Raw genomic sequence first — 24292 nt, 5'->3', positions numbered from 1 at the left:
ATGAAAAACACTTCACTTCTGCCACTTCAGCTCACCCCATTTGGTGGCCATAATTCAAGGGATATAGATCAAGGGCTTTCACTCTTTTGTTACCTTGGCCATTGCATATATTCGAGTGCTGGATGGTTCAGAGAGTTCCTTCTGGAGATCTGCGATGGCTGGCCAGGCTTTATTCATGGGCAGATGTGAAGTGAAGCCATCTATAGAGGGGTGGCACATCCTCAGGGCCTTTTGGAAGCTCTCTTCAAAAGTGCGGCCAATAGCCATGACCTGTAATGGAGAGCACTTCCACATCAGTGAGGAGCTGCTACCCAGCTGTCCTCCAAATAACAGAAGGATGCAAGTTTAAACTGTAACGATGAACATACAGAAAGATGACAGCCTTCAAACCCACTGCCTTAAGATAGCCATACTGGCTTTAAAAACAGTGGGAGTCCCACTTCTAGAACCAACTGCCAGTAATTACCAACAGAGAGTTTCAGACAAGTGACTGTTCTGCTTTCATCTCCCTATCTGTAAAATACAGAAAGTTGCTGCTCTCCTTGTAAACTGCTTGGAAGCATCGTAGAAAGCATTATGTAGCAGCATGGGTGTAGTAACACAGAAGGATATTTCTATTTAATAACCTGTTAGAGAGAGAAACTCGCAGTGGGAATTTTAAGGTGCGGAAGAAACCTGCTCCTCTTCCTATAAATTACATTTAAAAGTGACGCTCTCCTGAGAGGGCTCTCTTAAAGGATTATTCCTGCTTGGCACAGCAGCGCCAGGGTTTCCCTCCTTAAGTCTTGACATGAGTTCCAGTAAGAAAATAAGACTGACTCTGTGAAAATCTGTGAAGTACAACAGAGCCCTTTCTCAAATTTCTAGATGCCCCGCATGGCAAAATCCTAGCTGCGTAAAAATCTTCACAGACACAGTGCTGAAAAATGTCAAATTAAAAAATAACATTGTTTTCTTCTTTCTTACAGCTCCAGGCTGTTGCCCAGCACAACAGAGCTCTGGAAAAAAACAGGCCAGGCCAGACTGTTCAATTAATAAAAATGCAGTAGGTGCTGCCATCTGCTTTTAGGCTCAGGCCTAAGGGGATGCCTGTGCCATAATAACAGATACAAAGCTGCCAGAAGCCCTTTGCTTCAAAGACACCCTCTCCTCTTGGAGACTCATCTTTTTTGTTGAGTACATCCATCAACAGCAGGCTGCCTTTCTTCTCCATCCTTGTTTCAGTTCACCCTCAGCAGCAGTAGACCAGCATGTCTGGAACTCTGACTCTTTCTATCCCTCTTCCCCCCTCACTTTACCCAACATTCTGTTCCGAGAAAGTTGAGAAGGAGAGGGCATTCATGTGGTTCTGCTTTTGTGGCATACAAACACTGGAAGGACTCACTACTTCCTCCTGCAAATATGTATGGTCAGCAAGTGATTGCCATACAGCTGAGGATGCACAAAGCAACCGTATTTGGAACTCCAATTCCAAAGAACAGTCCAAAAACTCATAAGCACAGAGGGTTAATATCAACAAGCACCAACTCACTGAAGAAAAAAAAAAACACACATTAAAAAAGCACCTCATTGACATTAAAAGCCAAAATTGCAAATGAAAAATGAAGTTCTAATTGCTCCTTCCAATTGTGATGAAAGCTCATTGTCTGAGCAACGTAGAATTGATGTTAGGAAAGTCTCATGTCAAAATAATTAAATTAAATAGCTACTTGAAAAGCATTAAGAGAAAAAGGCAGCTGAAAAAATATCAAATGATTTTGCTTTGGTACCTGATATGTAATTAACTAATTAAGAGAATAATTTATCCAGCTCCCACTTCTTAAAATTTGGTCTGAGAATGCTGCTATTGTCCCAGACACCTTAAAATCAGCATTTAAAAATTCTGCTGTTACATTCCAAATGTAAGAGACTTAATCACTAAGGTAAACAAAACTTCAGAGCAATGTTACATGTCGTGCTTGGATTTCAAGAGCAGAAGTAGGTGAGATTTGGCATATAGTTTTAACAGGGAGGACAAATAACTACAGCAACAACTGAAGGCTCTTCATCCGCATCACTGAAAACCTCAACAAACCACAATTCCTGGTGTGATACTCTTAACTAACCATCTCTGCAGAGCTCTGAACAAAAAACAACTCCAGAAGTCTTGTCGTGAGTGTTAAGAGTGCATTCGAAGTGGTCTCTTCCATTGCAAGTCAAACTACTTATGAATCCTTACCGTGATAGCCAAGATCACAAAGCTCAAACTCATTTCAGTTAAATCGACTATCAGACAAGAATAACTCGAGCTGAATTAACGTCTTCAGAAGACACTGGGTTGAGAAAGATAGATACTCTGAGGATTTCTGATCAGTGGCTTTCCCAAGTGGTGGAATGGAAGAGAAGGACAGGCTCTCATACTCACCTCTCCCACGCTCTTCATGGAGCTCCCAATCCGGTTGGAGGCTCCCTGAAAACGGTCCAGGTCCCAGCGGGGTATCTTGGTAACAACGTAATCAAGGCTGGGCTCAAAGTAGGCTGAGGTTTTTCCTGTCACTACATTCTTGATCTCTGGTAATGGGATCCCCAAGGCAATTTTGGCAGCAATGAACGCTAATGGATACCTGCCACAGAAGAGACATAGAGAATGGTAGAGTAGGAATGACTTTGCTTTTGCAGCTGCTTGTACGGCAAATGACAACAAAACCTCATAGGCCTCTGCTTTAATTAAGCTATCTGCTATACTGAATTGCAGCAGTTCACCATCCTTGGCATACTGTGTAGCATAGGTGGTCTAAAGAGACAGCCTCCAGCTTACTGAGACAATTTCACTTTTCTTGCCTTTACACTCTGGATATTAATCAGCTGCTGAAAAGAAAGCAAGAATCCAGAGTTAAAGCTGTGGCACTGAGGACATATGGATCAGGTTCTTGGGCTTTGTCATCAAATTCCTTTTAATGTAGCATCTCCCTGCCTCACGTTATCACATGTGAAATTAGAAATACAGGTTTATTTTTGTTCTTATTTCTTCAAATATTAAGCTTTTGAGGGCCTGGATGTGCTTTGCACATGGCTAGCTGACAGAATTCCTGCTTGTCTGCAGTCACAGACAGTCTACTTGTATAAACACTTAGACTAGTAGCCTGATAGTCTTAAGGACAGCCATGTTCAACACGGTATTACCTGCCCCAGGTGAAAGATATATTTGATACACAGTGCTATAAACACACATCATCCAGCATGCTACGAGGGCTGACTGATCATCAAAATCAGATAAGAGTTTCTCCCTGTGGTACTGCCAGGCCTGCAGCATTTCCTTCTGTCCCGTGTGAGAGCAGAATGACTCAACTTTGCAACTGCTCGAGACGTTTCTGCCACTTCCCTGCCAGAGCTGGGAGCCAAGATCCATCAGTATGCATGGACCACTGCACACACAAGCATGGCCTTGTCAATTAGGAACGCTAATCACCTCAGCTCTGTAGCTAACACCAAGATTTTAACAGCCTGCACTTCTGCCAAGGATTTGGCAGCAGCATAGATGAATACCAGAGTTTGTGTTTTTTCATTTAGCAGATAAAGGCAATGAACTTCAAGAGACTCTTTGCATGTTACTTGCTTTTATTCTCCTTTTTTTTCCTCTCGAGGAACAAAGTGCCTTCCCCACACTATTGCAGAAAGTTATGGATTTCCCCCATACCTCAAAGATTTTACTTTTCATTTGAACACAGGAATCACAAGAGGAAAATTTGACACTGGGGGCTTCAGCAGTCTACACTGAATCAGTTAGTTCAAAGATGGTAAAAGGAATGGAGATGACAGGTCTGTGAAGCTGGCTCAGCTGGAGGAGAGGAAATGAAGTGAGCCTGTTATTCTCATTTTGCTAGAGATGTCATCCTTCACAATGTTGAGCTGGATGGAAAAACCTCGTCAGCAGACAAGTTACTTTATTCCAGTATCAGACAAAAAATTTCATCTTGAAAAATCACCAAGAATCCCCACATCTTCCACTTATGTCACGTACTTTTTCCATGACTGATACTGACAGCTGAACCACTCTAATACATAACATAAACTGCATAAGCAGCCAGAGCACCGTTGTCTAAGGTACTGTAGGTATCAGCCAGTCCTCAGGCTAACTTCCTATGATACCGTCAGCATAAACTGATATTGACAGGGGAGAGCAAATCTCTACGCAGGCAGATAGGGATAAGACAAGGGAGAACAGTTTCAAACCAAAAGAGGAGAAATTTAGATTAGATGTTATGAGGAAATTCTTTACTCAGAGGGCAGTGAGGCCTGGCACTGCTGCCCAGAGAAGCTGTGGATGTCTCATCCCTGGAGGTGCCCAAGGCCAGGTTGGATGGGACCAGGACAACCTGAGCTGGTGGGGACAAACCAGCCCTTGGCAGGGGGTTGAACTGAGTGGGCTTTAAGGCCCCTTCCACCCCAAGCCCTTACACGATTCTAGGAAATCTCAAGGTCTTTGGCTCATTCACAGTAAAGGATATTTGAGGTCACTGTTCATCAGCATCATCTGCAAAAAAAAAATCTTTAGCTTTCTGAATCCAGGTATCACCTGAAGTTGCAGAACAAATCTAAACATTCTTCTTGGAAGCTTCTTCAGTGCAAACAGCTCCCTCCCTCAAGATTTTTCTCCTACAACGTTGATATCAAAGCCAGTTTCATGATGACTTTCTTGAGCCGCTTCCAGTCAGACACAGTCCATTTGCAACAGCTCTTAGGAAATCCCCCAGTGCTTCATCACACCCAAAGATCTCAGCACAAAGTTGCCTGTAACCCAAGTACTCCAGCCTTACCAGTGCATCATTCAAAAGCCAGATTCTTGCTGTTCTGTGAGAAACCCAGGTGTGAGGTGATTTTCCCTCCTGAGCACAATGGAAGATTACTGTGCTCGAGTACTCATTCAACTTCCTATCCCAATACACTGTATAGCTACCTACACAGCCTCACTTTATTACCTGCAACATAACCCTTTTAAATATATATCACATCTATAGTGAGATCATAACAACAGTTACATTTAGCTACAGGTCTGTTGCTGAAAAAGAAAACAATTGAGACACCTGCTGTCCAACATGATAACTTATCTCCACTCTGCTACAGCACTTCAACAACCAGAGAAGTTGTTGAAAACTGAAAATTAATCTATAATTTGCACCTCTCAACAGCATCTGCAAAGCACAATTAGGAAGCCAGCTTTTAAACAGGCTGCTCTGACCGTTCTTATCTTGATTAGTTTATGATTAGCCAACAAAACAAAGGCAGACAGTAATACCATTTGCATCAGTTTGACAGACAGCTCATTACTAACTGTGTCCTTTGGGTCCCAGAGGTGATTTGCAGCCAACATATGGATACTGCAGATATGCTTTGTAAGGACAGCTCTCAGGCTCCCCTCCCACACACCTCCTGGGAGTTTTTCCCTTCTGCACTAACAGCATCAGCAGGCTGGAACCAACTCAGAAGGCTCACTAACCCCTTCTTCCATCTCCCAGCAGGACCGACTCTCCCAGGGTCACTCCCAGCAGATGCTGACAGAAGCTGTTCTTAGAAACTTCCCAGGCTATTCATCTTGCCCTGATTACTCCAGAGTTCACCCAGATAGCCAACTTCAGTCTACCTTGCTGCAAATTAGGCTTATGCATCCTCGTCTTAACTGCATGGAAAGCAGATGCAGAAACTCTTCGTATTCACAGCTGTCATCTACATATTTAATTAACACACCAATCCAACTCCCTTGCCCTAATTCTGTTGTTCTCCACTTCTTGTTTGTTCATGTTGTTTGTTTAGTATTCATTCTTTAAATAAACTTACCCTGTTGCCTTGGATGCCAAAGCTGAACTTCTCGAAAGTCTGGCATTAACTTCAATGATGTAGTAGTCCAGGGAAGTTGGATGCAGAGCAAACTGGATATTACATTCTCCCACAATGTCCAAATATCGGACAACCTTGATGGCACGATCCCTCAGCATCTGAAATTCCTCATTAGTGAGTGTCTGGCTCGGAGCCACTACAACAGAATCTCCTGTTTGTCACAAGGTAACAGAGAAGGAAAATGAGAAGCAGTTCAGCAGCAGTAAATTCTGGCCACATACACGGCTTTGTTTGCTAAACCACTGCCACTAGTGAAGTTACAACAAGCTTTCAAAACTGAATCCAATGAAAAGCAAAGACAGTCAGAGAACTGGATTCTGGAGAAGCTAAAAGCCATTTTATGAAAAACTGTATGATAGCTGTGGGCTCAGCCTAACAATATCTGGCTGCATTGGAAACCTGAAGAGCATTTCTAGAGCCCACTTCATCAATCACACAACTGTGTAAATGACTGCATAAAACAGTTATCAAAAGCCACTTCCAGTGATCCATCCTGTGCTCAGACCTACCTGTGTGGACTCCCATCGCATCTATGTTTTCCATATTGCAGACTGCAATACAATTATCTGCAGCATCTCTCACAACTTCGTATTCTATCTCCTTCCAGCCCACAACTGATTTTTCCACAAGAATTTGTTTAGTCAGTGCAAATGCCTGCAAATACATCAGAGACAAGGAATGCTTAATGCTTCTGGTTCCTCTCCAGACATCCCAGATCACCATGAACACTGGAAAATAAGGGTAAGTGAAGCTCGTTGCACAGATGACAAGCACTTCGTACTTTCTTTAAAATAAATAAATAAATACATGCATTACCTTTAATTGAAAAGCACAAATGGTTAAAGGAGCGGGGCATGTGAGGTTGCAATGGCATGTAAGTAAAAATATTAAAATATCTAAGGATTCAGTCACACAACAGACATGTGGTTTTGTGCACAAGTGTAGCTCCACAGAATTCAGTTGGACAGCTGCACAGAAAGCTGAGTGACTAAGCGATAGGAAGCACGAGTGCCAGCAAACACTACTTAATTAATAGCACTAATAATGTTGCTTATCATTGGCATACTAACCAGAACCACGATTCACGATTTATTCTTAAACTAATCTAGCAAGCACTCCTCAGCACAAGAGACAAAAATGAAAAATATCATTTGTTGGTAAATGAGCATAATCTAAGTGAATAAATGGACGCAATATTAGAAGATAGAAAACATTAATCACATCTCGCTTAAAACTGGCATATTATCAATCTACCCTTTAGCAGAGCTTCTACTTTTAATGCTGCACATGAATCAGCTTACAGTCTTGCCCTCCCTACAGGTAGCTTACGCTTTTACTCCAATAAGGCCCTTAGCTCAGTCGCCAAAATCACATAATAAAAAAAGAAAACAAGAAGTAAATTGTAGAGTAGCATTTCACCCAGACTAAGCAGGCACTGAGCTTGTAGTAATGCAGTGGGAATACCTAGCTATGTTTGTAAATCAATCCATATTTCTCCTTTGTTACTGTCTACTGCCTTCTCTCACTCAAAAACATACAATCACAGAACATCCCAAGTTGGAAGGGTCCCACAAGGATCACCCAATGCTGAGAATGGTGTTCAACTGCTCCTTGAGCTCCAGCAGCTTGTGCCTGTGCCTGCTGCCCTGGGGAGCCACTCCACGCTCACTGCCCTCTGAGGTAGAGCCTTTTCCTCACATTCACCTAACCCTCCCCTGATGCAGTCCACCGAGCTGCTGTGGCTGGGACAAAAGGAGGAGTCCAGCAGATGGCTCTGAGCTCCCTGGCGCCTCCAGGTGAGTCTTAAGGAAGAGGGTAGGACTGAGAGTGGCGTCCACTGAGCTGTGCTGGGACAACGGGAGGTGTCCAGCAGACAGCCCCAATCCCCTTGCCACCTCCAGGTGAGCCCTGAGGAAGAGGGAAGGACTTGGACTGGTGTTCACTGAGCTGCTGTGTGGACAGCCCCGAGCTCCCTGAGGCCTTGGCAGTGTCAAGAGAAGCTACGGAGGCAAGCTGTGCCATTGGAGAAGCAGAAGACTTGGCTTTGGATGGGAAGAAGGGCAGAAATTCAGCATGAAGATCCTTCCCAGTTCCTCCATTGGGACTCTTTTTCAAGTCAGGACAATAAACAGTTGAAAAGGACAATACAGTTCAAAGGGATGATAAGGATAACAGTGAAGAAGTAAAGCCAGTAAGTGCCTCTCTGTCTCTGATACTTGAGGGCCTGTCTCGGGACGGCTTTCCTCAGAGGGAACAGCTTTGCCCCATGGGCTGAGGCCCAGCCTCGGCCTGCAGCCACCAGCCCTGTCTGCCCCCAGATTTCCTGCAGCAAAAGTTCTTCTCTGCACAGCCAGGAACAGCTAGTGGATGCCAAATGATGAAGAGCATCACATCACCCCCTTACATCTTTACAGAAAAGAGCAATGGCCCAAAGAAAGAAAGCCTTCAGACACAAACACAGCAGAGGCCCAAGCCTTCTGACTCCGATACCACCGTGATTACTGAGCTTTCCGAAGGTTTCACGTTTCTTGACATCTTTCACGTGTCGAAAGAGGTGAAAATAATCCGCTCTCATTCTTGACAGACCAAAATTAAACAAATGCTCAGATTAAGGCCAGTTTCTCATTAACAGGTCTGTCAATTAACCTTAATCATTTCCCAACTCAGCAGCATGAATTAGGAAAAGAAGGCATGCGAAGGAGTCAGGATAAGGGCCTACAGGTAAGATGAAAAGTAGACTATGTATGAGTACAATGCCAGTGTAGGAACTATATCAAAAAAGAATCATCATCTGTTCAGACTCTATTCCCAGAGCTTGCAATCACAGACATACCTTTGTTCCAAGGTCCAGCAAACTTTCCTTGTCAGCGCATACACCTGACCCCAAACCACCAAGGGCATAAGCAGAACGTATCATGACTGGATAGCTGATTTTCTCAGCTGCCTCCAAAGCATCTTCAATCTTAAAGGAGAAAGGAACACATTTCAGAGAAAATGAATTCAGATAAATAAAATCAACCAACTGAGGTTACTCTGTTAACTGGAAATCCCATCACCAAGACATTAAGCTGTGCCTAGACAAATTGAAAGGAATGGAATTGGCTTTTTAATATTACTCCATTCTGCCAAAAAAAAAAACCCAAAAAACAGAAAAGTGGAACATGGGCTCAAGACGGTGACTTTTGCCTTTAGCAGTGTGAGCTTCCCTGCTAACTTCCCATGGCCTTACCTGGTCTGCCTTTGCAGACTATAGCATCAAGTAATCCTTCCAACAGACATCCTGGTTTGAGACTGTTTCCTCCAAACTCAAACATGCCTTCCATTGAACCAGTTATTGTTTCTCACTCTCATCCTCAAGAGAGATTTCAGCATTGCTGAGTTAGATGACCAGAAATTAGCTTACACTTTCCAAGGGCTTAATAGTATTTTCATCTATTTTAAATCACTGTCAACCAGCACCAGTCCCTGGGGTGCGCTGGTGAAGCTAAGCTTGTAGTCAGCTTTCACTAAACAAAACCAGATTTAAAAAACAGATAAATAAGTCTCATAACAACAATAGTAAACACATCTTCAAAAGTGTCTGATTTACCGATTCCACTGCAAAGCTAGGAGCAATCTTTTCATTTAGCTCCATCAGTTTATCAGAAAAAAGCTTTCTATCCTCGGTAGCCATGATGGATTCAACTGATGTACCTAGGACCTTCACACCGTACTGCTGCAGGACTCCTTGCTTGAAGAGCTCCACTCCTGCAGAGCAGACAAAGCCATAGTTTTGAGGCACGATAGTAAACAAAGTGTCCAGAAGCTGTGTGACTACCTGACCACTCGCCTGCCCACATCAACAGATACAGTCATTATTCTGATACAAGCATTTCCACCCTACAATCTAACAAACGTGGGATTAGTGACAAATGTACTGCTTTTCGGTCATCCAAGAAACAAGCAGTGCAGTTGGATAACGCTGCAAGAAGGTAAATGAGGCTGACTTCTCCCTTTGATCTCCACCTCTATAGTCTGAGTACCCTCAACTGATCTATAATAGACAAGAGGTGAGCTCTATCACAGGATGCATGTGTTACTTTTAAGTATCAAAAGCAGTGATTAGATGCTACGTTCACAATTTAGCAGTTACTTTTTCCCACATGGTCAGCATCTCTGTCTATAACCTCCAGGCAACGTATCACAGATCTTGCATGCCTGCATAAATGGTGATTGCAATGAATTTGCCTGCAAGAGCTGCCAAGGTGTCTGTACTGTACTCACCGCAGTTGAGAGCTGTTTGGCCACCCATGCCCAAAATTAATCCATCAGGATGCTCTGCCTTGATGACCTCTGTGACAAACCGTGGAGTGATGGGGAGGAAATACACAGCGTCAGCCTGCTTTAAGCCGGTCTCATTGGTCTGCACTGAAGCGATGTTGGGATTCATGAGGACAATTTTTACATTTTCTTCCTGAAAAATGAAAATCTGCATTTAAACTTGGCACACACAGTAAAAGCTAACAATATTATCAGCAGCAAGGAAAGAGGGGGTTCAACAAGAAGTTCCACCGGCAGCACAACATAGGTTCCTTAAGATATGAAAGACGAAATCTCTGCCTCTATATGCAAGGCAAAGGTTAGCCAGAACTTTATACTGCTTTTTCTCTGTCACAGATGAGAAACTGAGATAAAAAGATAGTTGAGTTTATGATTTGCTTCCTGCTGTAGTGGTGATGGTTTTCCTACTCTTTTGTCTATTTCACTACAGCTTGCTCAACAATGGAAAAGCCGGACAAGCGCTGAGCAGATCAACTCTTCTCACTCTCAAAATACATTAGTGCATAAAGAGGAAACTAACCAAGTTTTGATAAGGAGCTCAGATTGTGGCCATGCTGAAAAAAATAACAGTAAAGACCACACATCAATCACAGATAGGTGGAGGGTAACATATTACTGCTTTATTTAAAAGGTGTACTGGGAAGAGGAAAGGCTCTGGCCTTACTTTTATGGGAACTCCATCAATTTCGGGTAAGGCAATAAGTTACTCCATGTAAGTAAACCTTTTGGAAACAATGCTAACTATTGATGCAAAATACATTTGAAGAGAAAAGTTTGCCATATGGGAGTAACAGAAGCTAAGAAAGAAAAATGGAAACTTCCAGAACAAACAGAAATGAAAGCCAAAATATAAATAAATAGATAAACAGAGAAATAAATAAGAGAAAAAAAAGGAAAAAGGTTGGCAGATTATGTCAGCCATTTCTCAAGCAAATGCTATGGAATTTTTGCTGGGATTGGTATAGGAACTATAGAAACCTTTCTTCCCCTTAGTTCACAGAACTTATGAGAACACCACGGGATTTTTCTGTTTGTTTCAAAAACTGCTTGACCACAAATACACAGCCCACCTGGAGCAGTGGGATTCTTACCGAATGCTCTCTCTGATTACTTAGGTCAAGTACTAGATAACATCTCTTTTCTTTCCTTTGATAACTTAAATACTGCTTCAAAGACTGTACATTTCTGTTGACACTTTCCTAGGAAAAGCTGGATTTTTTTACTTTCCTTAAAAATGTGTGGAGCAGGGGAAAGATAGAACAAAATTCTCACAGAAAATATTTTAGTTCTAGACCAATGACTCTTATCTGTGGTTTTCATGCCACTGCTGAAGGAGGAGGGTTGTTCACTGACCAAGTTATTCTTCTCTAGTGAATGTACTCAGAAATTCACAGCTACACTTCTACTGCAATGAACAGGGGAGCAGGAAGGTACATGACTTCATGACAGCGAGGTGGCATATCTGTATATCATCACTTCCTTTCCTACTTATCTGGGGCAAGGTGTCTTAAGGACCAGCTGGCAGAGATGAGGAAAAGAACTAACGAGCAGAATTAATGTCCCCAAGCCCAGTTATTTGGGATGCAAGATTTTAATCCAGTTGCCATTTGCCTTTGCAACTCTTTCCTCCCACTTCTGTTTGTTTTTTGGTTTGTTTGTTTTATTAAGTGCATAACATTCTGCACAATAGATACCCATTCTAACCGGAGAATTTCATCACATCCTAGTTCAAATAACTAATTAACAATACTTCAGAGCGCTCCATTCCTCCTTTTGTGTTATATCCACCTGTACTCAGAACAGCTGGGAGAATCCCCAGTGCAAGTTATCAAGGTTTGCAGATGACCACAGCCCGGTCTCTGCTGTTCACAGATGCTTCCAGGCTCTTCAGAGGATCTTCCTGCCTTTAATAAGCATTCTTGCAAACACAAATTCACTGACTGGGGCAGTCCCAGCTCCACAAGGTCTTAGTCCTACATAAGGGCACACACGTAACTGTATAGGACTGAATGTAAACAGCAGCACCTTCTTAATCAGGAGCTGGCATCCAACAGACTCAGAAGAACAGAAGTACATAGCAGAGTGAATCAAAGCATCCAGCAGTAAAAATCCATACCGATTATTTAGAAGAAAATAAAAATAAGATGTCTGGGAGAAAGAAATCTCTTTTTTGTCTCCTGTTAATTATCCCTGTTCTCTCCCATCCATGCTCTGGTAGCCACTGCTTTCTCTCCTGCATACAGCTGTAAACCACATCACCAGAGGCAAGGTCAGGAAGAGCAAGTACTGCTGTTGGAATGGCTGATTAGCCTACAGCAGATCAGAGCTGGTAGCTGCTGGCCACAGGAAGGGAAAGGGCACTGTGGGAGGTCAAGTTGGGGATGTTTATCATTAAAGAGCACTTTCATCCACAAACCGGAGCTGAGTTTGAAGGACAAAAGAGAAAAGAAAGGAGTGAGATGCCTCTCTTCTGACTCAGGTCATTATCTGCACTCACCCGCTCTGGCATCCTCCACTCCTAAACCTATTCTCATCTTTCTGAAAATACTGTCACTTCAAAGCAACAGCCAGTAATAGCAATACAGGGCACAAAGAAAGCATATACAGGACACGATGTATTATAACATTAGGTTCAACCTAGACCTACCACAGATTATATGTAAGATTATCGTAATTGGTTTCTTTTTTTCTTTTGCTGACTTCAACATCAGCACAGGAACAGAACGGCCCTGACTGAAATTAAAGCAGATCACAATTATCACTTTCTCTGAAGGCAGCTACTACAACTGCTCGGATCACCGAACCAACAAATTCACAAAGAAAAAATGGCTAAATATCCCTATAGCTATTTCTTCTTACCAACTTCACTGCCCGTGTGAACTTCACCACAGTCAGGTGAGCATAGTTCTCTGTGAGAAAGGAAAGTACATTAAGTCTAAGTTATCACTTTTCAAGTATCCTTCTCACCTTCAGAGCTTTCACAGCCTGGGATCCAGAGTAATCAAATTCCCCTGCCTGACCGATCGACAGACCCCCAGATCCTAGAATGAGAACTTTGGAGACCTAAAGGTGTGAAACAGAATGGACAAAGTCAGTACTGTGGTGGAGATGTTGAAATGAATGGAGACTGTGCAGCACAGAGCAGCCTCAAATTAGAAAACACACATTCTAGAAAGAAAAAATAAGTAACCTCCAAAAACACTGCAGCTTTACTTCTAAAGGTATTTCTCCAAGACTCCTCCCATATCTCTTTGGATAGAGAAACATGATTTGTGCATAAGGCATGCAATAAATGTGTTAATTGTAAAATACTTAATAGAGAGCCATGCTTCACTTTAGCTGCCCACAGAGTCCGGCTACTTTCTAAGATAGCAACACTGCAGGAAATTCACACTAGGAATTTCAGACTTATTTGCTAAACACCAGCAAAGCAGCAACATCACGATGCTGGCACAAAATATCACGTGCAGATTATCCCTGGGCATCTCTTACACTGCTGGGAGAGCACCCTTCTTGGGAGAAGTAGAAAGAAAACTACACGTCACTTCAGATCTTAACATTTGCTGAAAGAACAGGGAGTCAGTAACACAGCAAGAAAAACCTTTTGCAAGGGAGGCCTCCTTCAACTTCCACGGTCTGCTTCTTATGCCACTTTGTATGGTGGATTCAGCAGGAACCAGCAAGCTCCTAGCCTCACTGACAGGCAGGAATGAAGAGCATCTGTACACTGACCTCCACTCTAGAAGCTGTTGCTCCAGCCTTGGGCAGGACCGAAGCAATGGTAGTGCCTTTCCCTCTCTTAATCAGTGAGATAAATGAATCAAACAGGAACTGGGAAAAACAAACACAGGTATTTAATCTCCAAAGTTGAACAAAACTAATAACAAGCAAACGAGAAAAAAAAGCAGGCTGTTAGGGAGCGCAGGCTATCAACTCTACACCACTGCCTTTAGGAGGCAGATTTCTCTTCATCGGAAAGGAGGGGACCATTATTTATAGTGACTTTGGTGTATCTGACAAAGCTGCATTCAAGAAAGGGAGGTCATATCAGGCAGAAAACACATAAATCACGTCTGTGTGCTCTGTTTGTGTATGGTTGGCAGTAGAATGAATGAGTGCACGTTGAAAGCTAATATACAGAAAACCATACACTTAACTACCTCAAGTGAACTGTGTGGAATGGATTCTGTTACAGAGGTGGGATCTGTAGAGGTATATCTAAAAGTCATTTGTACTAACTCAGTATACTGTCCTTCCAGAGGGGATCTCAGAGCAGCTGTGAGGGATTTTTTTCTCCAGTTTCCACCTCCCTCATCTCACAAGCTTGCCTGCCTTGCAGCCAGCAAGGGCAGGCAGAGGAGGCAGCAGGACACAGCAGAATACACTCTGACTGCACCCATCTCCACATTTAGAGAGCTCAGCCCCTGAAGCTGGTTGCAGGGAATCACCTGTGACAATGAGCATGGATGGATCCTGCAAGCCTAGCAGTAAAGCACCTAAATAATCAAATCCATCCAAGCAGAGGAAGTGCACCTACTTGGAATAGATAGCTGAGGGTTGTTCATCTCAGAGAACTCAAGTCAATCAGATTAGCAAGAATTAGTTCTTGATATCACGAAATTTACTTGCAAGTTTAATCAACAATATCAAATTAAGATTAAAATAAGCACTTCCATCTATATTTCCACCTTATCAAGAAAGGCTAAGAAGTATATTTATCTTCTGACCTGCCTCCTCTGCCTTCCACATCTCCTTTGTTGTTTCGTCAGACTCTGTGACTATGCAACCAGTTGTTACAGAATTTGTGCAAAGTCACAGATGGGGGATTATAATTTCATTTCACTTAGGAGAAGCAGAGTGAGAAAGTGTGAATTCATCTACATAACTCTGCAGTAATTATAAAATTTGCAAGTGGAACTAAAATGTATTAGAAAGTTAATGATTTTATTACAAAACATCTGGCTGGGGTTTTTTTCTCTAAGATGAAATCCTTTTCCTTTTGCAATCACCCCAGGTACAAGAGATTTGAGCCTGATCCTGCAAAGGCTTAAGCACTTCAGTAACTTCCAACACACAAATAATCCCACCAGGACTCGAAGCACGCACATCATGTGAATGGAACCATTGATCCAAAGCACACAGAAGTCAATAGATGCCTTGCTGCTGATTGTAATTAACTGTGATTCAAACTAAGCAGAACAAGCTTATGCACGATTGGGTCCTCAGCGAGGATCTTAACTTTTCCAAAAACAAGATTTAGGACCATCACCAACATAAAGATTTGTCACTGTAGCTTATATGTATCTGCACTTCCCAGCGCACATAGATCAATTCTCACACAATACCTCTGTGTCTGTCGGCCCAGGATTTGCATCTGGGTAGAACTGTGCTGTGAAAATCGGTCTGGTCTCATGCATAATTCCCTGCAGGATTAAAAACATTTATCTTAAGCACTTCCTTGCAAGTGGGCAAGAAGACAGAAAGCCAGACCTTTTCCTTGTAAGTACAGAAGGCTAAGGAGCTGGGATGCTTTTAAGAACTGCCACATTGAAACCTGTTTCATTCCCAGACTTCAGACTATGTCTTACCTGAGGAGCCTTAGAGCTTTTTGCTCTTCTGAGAAGGTTCTGATGCCTGTCCAACTCACTGAACTGTACATGGCTGAGAAGCACAGTGGAGACCTCACTTCCATTACAATCACAAACACTATTCAATTGCACACACTTAACAGAGCAGATAGGCTAGTCTGCCTGCAGAGGAAATTCTGGACCAGGCAAAGAAGAAAACAGCATATGCAGCAAGAAACGGCCACCTGAAAGGATCCCACGTCTCTAGCTTTACTGCCCTGATCTTGCTAGGTCCGTTACAAGACCGTTACAAGAGCGAGATTTCAGTCATGCTCTTTACTTCTGTAACTCACTTTGAATACTGACACAGGGCCTTGCACATGATGTCTGCCCTGGGTCATTTTGGGGTCTGTGACGAAGTGGGAACGCTGCTCTGAATGAGCAAGAGCTATGAAGAAATGTTGAATAGCTGAGTTTGGAGGCAGCACTCTTATTTTCAGTTAGAGTCAGACAGAACAAACTTCTCAGCTGCAAGCCTGATAGCACCAGGCAGCATGGTCCACCAGCAGACTACTGCTCGTGGCCTCTGATTCCAGATAGAGGAAATCAAAATTCCCTCAAGAGGGAATTCAGAAAAAAAATACTTCTGATACAATCTGCTTCCATTGCGAATGGACAAAGGAGTCCCAGCAGCTCCTACAGAGCAACAGTGCCATCCACAGCTGCAGGGTGGGATGCTGGGGTTGGGCAATGGCGTGAGATGAGCTGCTGACCACACTGAGTTTCTGCCCTCTGATTAAAGAGCGCCACTGATGTGTCAAGTTTTTCCTGAATGCTCATATTATTACTGCCTACATACAAATCTCTCAAAAATATTCCATGGTTTGTCAGTGTTTGGAAATCTGTACTGGCCTTGTCCAGCTGTGATGGGTCACATCAGTCAGCATTTCTTCTTTTCCAAACAAGATTATAACAGACTGCATATGAGAGCCCATTCAACCCTGTTCCTGTCTGTGCACCTCCGTGCCAAAATTGCACTGCTCCTCATCCCTCCCTAGCACATGGACAAATCTATGGAGGTTTAAGAGACTGAGGAGGACACAGAAATGGTCCTTCTTTTCCATGACTTTCTGATAAATAGCAAGACCTGCACAACAGTAGGCCTAATACAGTATTTATCATGGTCAACTACAGAGCCTAAGATGCTCCTCAGTGTCTCAGACCTTAACAGACTTGAGTAGTGGGATTTTGTTTTACTTCCATGTTTATCTGTGAACATCTAGTGGTCAAGCTCTTTTTTTTTTTTCTTATTTCAAATCTTTCCATTTTTCCCCACATGGAGGTCACTTGGCAGGAGCCCTCTACTTCAGATCTGATAAGCTGTTCTGTAGAGGCAACTGCCTGTTTCCCTCCTGACATTTGGACCTTGGAGTTCTATTCACATTAACACACCAAATTCAACTCTAATAATATTCCTTTTCTGTGCTGCGTAGCACAGAATGAACCCAACAGTATGCAGACAAGGGTTGGTGCACTTGCAGTAGGGAAATCATTAAAATTAATAAGGCAGCATTGCCAGGGAAATCATGAGGTCACTGTTGCAGCTGTGCATTTTGGGCTCATACAGACAACAGAAGTAATGGCCCACCTTCTGTTGGGTTGCATGGCAGGGCTCCAAGTAAAGTAAATAGGATCAGGTCACTAAGTTTAGTTCTGATGACTAATTGTAACCTGACTGCAAGGAGGAAAAATAAGGTGAGACGGAGTTTTTACTCACTATAGGCTGCTATCTACAGATTACAAAAATAGGAAAGCATGCACTCACCTCATTTGTTTGATCATTGACATTCACAAAAAGAGGCTTCCAGCCAGGTGGGAGGGTAGAGCTGTCGATAGCATAAGCATGATTCTGAGTAGTGATGACAGCTTGTCCATTCACTGCATTCAGGACAGGCTGGTTCTGTCCTCTGAAAGAGAAAGGGAAAAGGAAAGGGTCAGAAAGCAGCAGTCAGAAGTGTCAGGTGTGACCAAATGCCACAAAATGGCAAATCCTAGGAGAAACTTCACAATCCCTCAGTTTGGTGGAGACCAATTACCCTCAAAAACAGCAATGCACATCAGGGCAGTTTAATTAAAGGCAAGGAGAATGTCAAGACTGAAGCAGTGCTACTGCCATACTAGTTTCTGTTGAGACAGTTCAGAAGGAAGACACTGCTGTCTGGTGGCCTTTAATGATGCTGCGATGATCAATTTGGGCCCTGGAAAGCAGAAGAGCTGCTGCACCTGTTGGCCATCTGCATCTTGTAGGAAGTAGCTCCAGCTGCTATTCCAGTGATTAGATTCCCCATGCCAATTCCAAACAAAGGTTCTGGGCGATTGCTCTCCAGGACCTAAAATGAAAAGGTTTTCAAAAGATACTGGAGTGACTCTGTTCAACAATTCCAGCATAAACCATGGACCCTCACAGCAGCCACATGCAGAAAAACGGTGAATGCAAGGGTAGCAACAGCCTACAAAGGAAAACTTTCTCCTCTCCTCTGCCTCAGAGGGAAACCTCAGCTTAGTTTCTCAGTCTACTCAAGGAGAATAAATGATACTTTGAATTCAAGTACGACGTTATTTGAAAGAAGATTGCTGAAAAATCAGGGCTCTTTCACGAGATCACAAAGGTGCTAAAAGAGTACAGGGCATTTTAAGGCACTGGTAAGGCAATCGTGGCAAGGTCTGTATGGCCTTATTGTGTCTACTGGTGTGGAGACAACTCCCAGTGGACTGAGGTAAAGAATATCCTAGGAAGCTGAAATGGCTGCAAGACATTTGGCTCTTAACCTGTCAGTGCAACCAAGTGTTTACATTTCAACTATGTGACAAAAAAAGGTAAGCACGAAAATCTGGCCCACTGGCTGTCACACTGTACCTTTCTGACATTCTGAATCACTTCCTGGGCCTTCATGGGATCTCCTGGACCTCCAGAAATTATGAGCCCATCGTACTCCATGCTGGTAAAATCATGATTCCATGGAACTAAATGTACTTCTGCACCTTGCTGGGAGAAAAACAAGCAATGAGGAGAGCAAAGGAACAAATGTTTATGTCTGAAGGCTGTTTTTTTTCCCAGGGGCTGAGTCAGAATTTCAGCCATTCCTTTACCAGGCATAATAGCAAGACTATTTTTAACTATGTCCAGATTGTTTCACAAGCCTGGTAGGATTCCGTATCTTTGAGACACTACAGCACTTGACAAGTCTTTCTGAAATTCAGTAATGAGATCACAGCTTAGTAATGGAATGTGAAAGAGGTGTGCACACACATGCAACGTGCTCACTTGTAGACAGTGCAATCATCCTAACTGCTAACACAGAGTTTCCCAAACTCCTTCTGTGGCATGCCAGAAATAATCTTGCACATCCAAACGGGGATGAACATCCACATTAACTAGAGAACAGAGACAAGTAAAGCTGGTACATCCAGAGAATAAGAAGATACCACCTTCGCTCCTCCTGTGTGAGAAGTCAGAGAAGAGAAGTCAGGACAGCCACATTGCTAACAAAAGAAGATTTTTCAAGAAATCCTCAAATTGAAGAATAACTTTGGCTGGAGGGAGCCCAGGCAGTCTGATGCAATCCCTGCTCAAAGCAGGGGTGACTTCCACTTTAAGGCAGGTTACCAAGGCATTGGTCAGTTGAGTTTCCAGTATCTTCAAGGACAGACACTGCACATCTCCTCTGCCTCTCTGCTTCAGCCACTCAGCAGCCACTCTCACTGCAAAACTTTTTCCCACTGACTCATTTTTGACAGTGTTGGGTAGGTTGTTCTTTAGACACAACAAGCCTTGCTTCTTTTACATTCACCCTCCTGGAATTCTTTATGCCCGAAAGGTTGCTGCACAAGTCCCACTTCCTTACCCCTCAATATCAGGCATTAAGTTCAAGAAACCTTCACAGACCATAAGCATCATCCTAAAACAAAAATCACCTGTACTTCATTTTAGGAGGGAAGCAGTTACTGGAATTAATCTGTCCACCTGGAAGGAAGGCTATTGAGTACACAGGCAAGGCTCTTACCACAGCAAAACAGGCAATAAAGGATAGAAAGCACTGATCTACCTTTACCAGCAGACGGATAACGTTGTTCTTCAACCCACAGTCAACTGCTACAATTCTAATTGGGTTCCCTTTGCCAAACACCTTGACTTCCTATAAAAAGAGAGACCAAGCTGTAAATAACGTATCACCCCTAACCCCACAAAACACATAAGTAGCAGAACTCTTCATCAACATGCAGACTGGTGCTTAACAACCAATTTACAAAGAAATCTTCAGAAGTACCACCGATATTAACACTTTCACTTTTTTTTTTTGTTAAAGTAGAGATGATAATACCATTTCATATCTTGTTGATTGCAGCAGTGACAGCAATCCCTAAGAAGTCACTTGTTTCCACAGCTAATGACAAGCTTTTTTCCCCATGTTTCACCTCATTAGCAGTGAAGTAGCAAGTCAGTTCTCACAGATCATTACAGCTCAAGAGAACTGCCAGATACAAGGGGAGAGATTTTCAGCTGAAGTGAAATCATCGTGCTGATGTCAGTAGAGCAAGGTTGCTTCACACCAGCTACAGATCCATCCCATTAAACACCGTCCCAAGTTGCCAGTCACAGTAAGACCAAAGCATAGCATGGCTGGTTAGAGTTTGTGGCAGACTTCCAGAGCATCACTGCACTACAGACTGGTCATCTACCACTGAGCATCAGCAATGTGACACGCAGAATTTTACACATCTGACAACACTTCTCTTGGCACCTTCTCTTCCAGCTGCTGTTCCCACCCACAATGTAAATTGCTATGACAGGTCACCTGCCTCCGTCCTCAGACTGGACCATTTGTATACCCACTTATCTGCTGGTTGAAACTGGAATGGAACATGATAAAGACATTTATCATATTTGTTTTTAAGTGAGCTAAACAACTCCCTTTTAATCGGCTTCCCTGGCATTCGTATTTCACTACTGGGCCTCTTTATGAAATGTGCTAAAATCCACGCCCAATATGCCTTGGCACTGAGTGATGAATTGATTCTTTTCAAGAAGAATTATAACCAGATAGAAGGAAAAAAAAATACCCCCGCTATAGGGAACACAAGAATTTTTAACAGTTTCTCCCTCTGTGCTATCCTAATTCAGTTCTAGGGTGAGTTGGTATCTTCTTAAAGACTGAACAGATTGATAGAATATAAGCAAGAGCGTGTCCTGTGTGAAGACACCTCTCACCATCATCAGGAGTGATTGACTGCCATTTCAGGAGCAGAGATGGAAGAGTCAGGGCACAAGGAGCCACTGCCCTCCTCTACAAGGTTTGAAGGTGCAGCGAGGGCCAGAGAGAACTGAAGAACAAAACTTTGTGGAGTTATTTTAACCACCTTCTTCTCAAAACTTGCCCTTGTCCATTTAACTAGGCTATGATTTGTTTCAGCAGCAGGACTGAATTTAGTCCCTGCTGTGTTCACAGTCCTACCCTTCACACTTATTCTTCCTCTGTACCGCAGAGCACTGATCCCCGCATCTGGCAGACTATGGCTAGACTGGGAACTGAAGCAGGGAAATGTTATAATATGTCCCCTCTAAAGCCAAAGGATTTCCCTCATCTGCTCACAGCCCAGCCGATAAAAAATGTCCCAGTCCAAGATGATAACGTGGGAAAGCTGTAAGCCAGCAGTCAGGATGAGAAGAAACCCCTCCTGGCAACAGTGGTGAGAACAAAAAAAAAGTACATGGGGCTGAATGTGTAGATAGAAAAGACCTTTTAACTTCAAGTAGGGAGATCTCTTCCATTTGTTCTGGAACCCCGGCACCAAAATATCTCCAAAAAACAAAGCACTGGCAAGTTTCCTAAACTCCCAGCCTTATACAAGCAATGCTAGTGTATAGATTCTATATGCTAGCATCTGTTGATGCTGGGGAGAGGAAGAAAAAAGGAAAAAAATAAATCTCTCCGAAATAAATTGATTAGCAGGTTTTAATGTATCCTGATTAACATGAAAATAACTGTTCGGCAACTGATAGATTAATTACGTCCAGTAATTATCAACAGTAAACAGCTTACTTCACTGTCAGCTTTATTTTGTGATGCTGTTTTTCAAGCCTAGAAAATGAACTTATAAACATAACGAGACTACCAAAGCTCCATTTATCTTATTATACTGCCCTTTTAAAAGCCATTTTCAACACCTTTGGAGTAATTCTGTCTTCATAATTGCGGAGTTTATCATCAGCAACCTTACCTGTTGCTGAGTTACTGCTCGAAATGGCTTCACTGGCATCTTGCAATCATAGATCACAAAGACCTCAATAAGCAACTGATATCCTTGTCTGTAGCAAGAAGGCCCTGACTCAAGGTACAGAAGGCACTGATGTAAGTTAGTGAGATCCTGAACTTTCAAGGCTGCCCATGTAGTCTAGTGGCATCACAGGTAACCAGTTACTGCAGCAAATCCAAACCTGAATGATGCTGAAATCACAGACCTCCAAGGTCTAGAAGTCACACGGCTTAAAAAAGGTCCAGACTGCCCATCTTCAGAGCAAATGGGGAGCAGCTAATATCCAGAGTGTTCAGAACTGGGACTGCAAGTTCTCACCTTTGTTGAAACTTCTGCAATTAAGTTCTGCTTATTTGGGTCTGCAAACTCTGTGGGTTGACCTTCAAATTCAATCTTCCCAAGTACTGTGCCCTGTGAAAATACACCAGTAAACAAAGCATAAGCGCAGGGGAAACTGTGAACACTGGTACAAAGTGATGACAGGCACAGCAATCTCAGCATCTGCTTGTAGTTTCTTGACAGCTCATAGCTGTTCTAGCATATTCAGAAGTTTATGATTCTTTCCATGTATTAAAAATATGTTTAAACTTCTTTCATCTAGAGATAAAGCGGTGCCATCAGTAAACTCTCTAAATAGTTTGGTAGGCCAGTATAATGGATTGCCTTCCAAGAGATCCCCAAATAAGATCTGAGTAATCCCCAAGGCCGTTTGCAGCTTTTGTTTTTAGTCATCGACTGTGAGGTCTTCAGCAACATACTGTGCTTAGCTAGAAGGCAGCAGAGCTGTAAAGCAAAGCTGTGTGGGAGGCAGGTCATCATAGCTGTTTGACAATTAAGCTGTTAAAAATAAAAATAAAATGGACTCCAGCAAGCTCTGCTCTTTATTGCCATGACACCTTTGATCTAATAGCAGCATCTCCTACTTCACGTTCTGCTCAGCAAAGTTCTCAGTAGAAAAATTCTTGTTTTGTTTTTTCCCCTTTCCTGGAATAAGTGGGATGAACCCAGGGTTAACCTTTTCCTTGGCATGGGGACAAGGTGTGCAATACAAAACTTCTCAAGGTAGGAAGTGGGAAGTGAAACCGAGGAAGCCTACGTTTTATGATAACACTTTTAACACACAACAGTGTCATGACAAAACACAGTTTGTCCTGTGAACGCTGGCACTGCTGGCAGTCTTTAGTGATACTTCCATGAGATACTTCCATGGTTGATCACGCTAGAAAGTATCTTTGCCATTTTCCTAAGGCAGAAATGTACCACCACCTTGCCCTACTAAGTGTGCCAAGTGTATAAGGTTAAGTTTTAAAGACAGCTCTTAACAGTGACTGACATCCTGCCTCACCTTGAAGTGACAACACTTTACACTACAGGGTATTCCAGACTGGTTTCTGCAGAGCAGAGCTGAAAAAGTTAGTATCCACCTTAAAGAAGTAAGGTTCTTGACAGCCACACACTGCTGAGTCCCATTTTGCAGCCAGTCCTGTCAAAGCTGATGACAGAACCCTAAAAAATCCTTTCCCATAAATCAGAAATCTATGTTGACTGGATTACTCGGCCAGATTTATCTTTACAGTTGCTTTAACACTTTGCTGTTCAATTCTTCACTTGTCACAATGAAGTTCTGTTTGCACCCCCAACTTATAAATAGACAGGGAGTGAAATATCAAGTTGTTTTTTCAACATGATTGAGAAGTCATGGAGAAAATGCTACATTATCCACTATTTCATAAGCCATAAACTGATACTATTCAGATGTCAGTAATCATGCTTTACACTGTTTGAGAAGCTACTGGATAAATAGTGAAAGCATATTTACTTTGGATGGGAGGAACACTGATCCATTAAATGGTACAACTCAAGAAAGCAGAAAAAATGTACTGCCATTTTCCATTGCATTAAACTGCATTTGTATGCGATCTGTAAGAGCAGGACAAATCCTTATCATCCCCCAGGAATTCATTTACAATAACTCTCTCTCAAGCTGGGTCAGTGATATTTTGGTCATGGAATGAACAGGGGTATGGGCTAGAACTACAGATCACAGACTTGTCACCTTAAGAAAAGAGCAGCTTCAAATAACCCATTACAAAAGAAAAGCCTCCAAGACACACACAACAATTTTCATTCAGAAAGGCTTTGATCACTGTTTGAGCAGATGTGAAACGTACCTTAACACGAACTTCCATTTGCTAACATAATCCTGCTTATGTCTT

At 42.7% G+C, this 24292-nt stretch overlaps 1 protein-coding gene across 2 annotated transcripts in view; it reads right to left on the bottom strand.

Annotated features, from left to right (window-relative positions):
* The window catches only part of CPS1 (carbamoyl-phosphate synthase 1), a 101062-nt gene that overhangs the window by 46073 nt on the left and 30697 nt on the right, over positions 1–24292 (bottom strand). The window contains exons 7-21 of one of the 2 annotated variants that reach the window (XM_052675092.1): positions 22395–22487; positions 19868–19957; positions 18679–18807; positions 18045–18151; positions 17587–17728; positions 15540–15617; positions 13927–14025; positions 13162–13257; positions 10138–10327; positions 9464–9621; positions 8708–8836; positions 6384–6528; positions 5815–6025; positions 2405–2603; positions 94–270 (exon numbers count right to left, since the gene is read on the bottom strand). In XM_052675092.1, the coding sequence (XP_052531052.1) occupies positions 94–270; positions 2405–2603; positions 5815–6025; positions 6384–6528; positions 8708–8836; positions 9464–9621; positions 10138–10327; positions 13162–13257; positions 13927–14025; positions 15540–15617; positions 17587–17728; positions 18045–18151; positions 18679–18807; positions 19868–19957; positions 22395–22487 (2043 nt within the window). The remainder of the gene's footprint in view (positions 1–93; positions 271–2404; positions 2604–5814; positions 6026–6383; positions 6529–8707; positions 8837–9463; positions 9622–10137; positions 10328–13161; positions 13258–13926; positions 14026–15539; positions 15618–17586; positions 17729–18044; positions 18152–18678; positions 18808–19867; positions 19958–22394; positions 22488–24292) is intronic. The other variant, XM_052675093.1, reaches the window with a different exon arrangement.

Source organism: Tympanuchus pallidicinctus, unplaced genomic scaffold (genome assembly GCF_026119805.1).
Source record: "Tympanuchus pallidicinctus isolate F22 unplaced genomic scaffold, pur_lepc_1.0 scaffold15, whole genome shotgun sequence".
Taxonomy (NCBI): domain Eukaryota; kingdom Metazoa; phylum Chordata; class Aves; order Galliformes; family Phasianidae; genus Tympanuchus; species Tympanuchus pallidicinctus.
This window is presented reverse-complemented; position numbering and strand designations above follow the sequence as displayed.